General features: G+C 29.8%; 1 protein-coding gene across 2 annotated transcripts in view; it reads right to left on the minus strand.

Annotated features, from left to right (window-relative positions):
* Window positions 1-1,189: 1,189 nt before the first annotated feature.
* LOC137643635 (glycoprotein-N-acetylgalactosamine 3-beta-galactosyltransferase 1-like) overlaps window positions 1,190-2,500 on the minus strand; it is a 40,393-nt gene continuing 39,082 nt past the window's right edge. For both annotated transcript variants that reach the window (XM_068376351.1, XM_068376352.1), the window contains exon 8: window positions 1,190-1,532. In XM_068376351.1, the coding sequence (XP_068232452.1) occupies window positions 1,350-1,532 (183 nt within the window). In that variant the 3' untranslated portion in view covers window positions 1,190-1,349. The remainder of the gene's footprint in view (window positions 1,533-2,500) is intronic.

Below are 2,500 nucleotides of genomic sequence, written 5' to 3' on the forward strand. Positions count from 1 at the left end.
TGAGCGTGTGTGGGCCGCTTTAATTGCCTATTTTCCCTGCTGGAGCCCCTGGGCTTATAGCATCCTGCTTTTCCAACTATGATTGTAGCTTAGCAAGTAATAACAATAATGATAATATATATATATATATATATATATATATATATATATATATATATATATGTATATATATATATATATATATATATATATATATATATATATATATATATATATATATATATATACATGGTATGTGTGTATCCTCATGAATGTGCTTTTTAATCGAAAATAATAACAAAATGCATATGCCATTCAGTTATAGATTCCAACTTTACAAACTTCTGGAGTACAATGAAGTGCAGAATTCATTGCAAAAATATTTGTACAATTAGTGTTATTGAGTCTTTCAAATGGTGATATCGCACAACGCATAACTGTGTTTTCTTTGGTTATATATGGTCTCACAAGATCTAATAGTTTGTCAAATGATTCTCCGTCCATGCGAAGAAAGTTCTTGAAACATCAGGTTCACTAATTCTCAGTTCATTTAATAAAGGAGCATGACCAAATCGTTCACGACACAAATACCATTGCTGGCCCCACTTTCGTCTCTTTCGTTTCTGTGTGCTCTTCAAAACTAAGCCAAGAGCCAACGCTGTATATGCATCCATCCATGATGACACTCGGGAGCAAAATGAAAATTTTATGAGAAGTTTGAGCATGTCGGGCGAATGTCAAACCGTCAAATAATTTGACATCAAAAAATTTGCATTTTTATACTTTATTCAGTATTGAGAGAGAGAGAGAGAGAGAGAGAGAGAGAGAGAGAGAGAGAGAGAGAGAGAGAGAGAGAGAGAGAGAGAGAGAGAGAGAGAACAACGGGTTGGATATACTTGGCTGTCGTATATGGCTGGTGGTAACAAAATGGCACCATTTTTGAAGTTGGTGCCACTCTTGTTTGCATAGATACTCTTTAGTAAGGACTGGTTTGGACCCACTTAGAAGTCGAGCAACGTAAAACAATTATCCACCATCATGAAAATAACTATTGAAAAACAAGTAGATGAATAATCATATAGTTGTCTAAAAAGTAACCATGTGTGTTTAGTAGATCTTGTTTAAAAAAATGAGATTATTGAAACATAAGAATCATTACCAGATGACTAAAGGTGTGCATAACTTTCAAAATGGAAATAAAACAAAGCGGTCGTCTTATTATATATAATGCCCAGCATTTCACAAATCATCTATACACACATAATACAAAAATTGGTAAGTTCACACATAAATAACATCAAAATATATAAAAAATATGATGTGAAAAAGGTTAATGGGAAAGAAAGAAGAGCTGTAAAATATTAAGAAGTCTATCCCGGAGTTATTGAAGATATCGGCGCCTCCACAATGGGAGACGAGGTAGAGGTGTTGAGTTCTCTTGGCTGAAGTTCGTGGTGGATTTGCATTCGGTATAAGAGACCTTCCAGAGTCCACATCATTCTAGGCTCGACGTCGTGAAAAGTTATGATGTGGGGACTACAGCAGTCTGGTCCCTAAGGAAGAATTGCATACAAATATAAATATGCATTTAAATATATGTAGTGTATATATAGGCATACATATCTGTGCTTGTTTTATCATATATGTATATATATATATATATATATATATATATATATATATATATATATATATATATATATATATATGATAATTTTATCACTAACACCCGTGATTTTCAGTTTTTTCATATACGCCGCACCTCAGACCCATAGGGAAATTCCTTTAATGATAAATATTATTGCCCGGTCAAGGACTCGAACCTATGACCGATAAAAAAATAGTACAAACATTAGAATGTTTAGACCATTCGGCTTTATTTATATATATATATATATATATATATATAAATATATATATATATATATATATATATATATATATATATATGTATGTATGTATGTATGTATGTATAAATTATGTATATATACATGTACACACACACACATATATATACATATATATATATATATATATATATATATATATATATATATATATATATATATATATATACATACATACATACATATATATAATTATATATATATATATATATATATATATATATATATATATATATATGTGTGTGTGTGTGTGTGTGTGTGTGTGCGTGTTTGTGTATGTGTATCTTTTAACCTGCTCTGACAAGAAAAAATATGTTTGGAATGCTTGCAAAATATAATTTCATATGTAAACAAGATGCAACGAGACAGAAGTTTTACAAGTCATAATATTATTACATTTTGAAATGAAGAAAAATTGTGACTAAAACATACAGAAAATAATTTTTCTCTTCTCACTAGCTATTAATGTTATTCATTTTAATCATAATGCCAAACAAAAATAAAAAATCTTACTCAGTTGTGTTGCCTTTCTTTAAGGAAAGCAAAAGTAAATTTTGTCTTGAATTCTGGAACTGAAATTTGAGGTAATTTTGGACATAGAAATAAACAAACTA

The sequence above is a fragment of the Palaemon carinicauda genome, chromosome 7, assembly GCF_036898095.1.
Source record: "Palaemon carinicauda isolate YSFRI2023 chromosome 7, ASM3689809v2, whole genome shotgun sequence".
Lineage (NCBI taxonomy): Eukaryota > Metazoa > Arthropoda > Malacostraca > Decapoda > Palaemonidae > Palaemon > Palaemon carinicauda.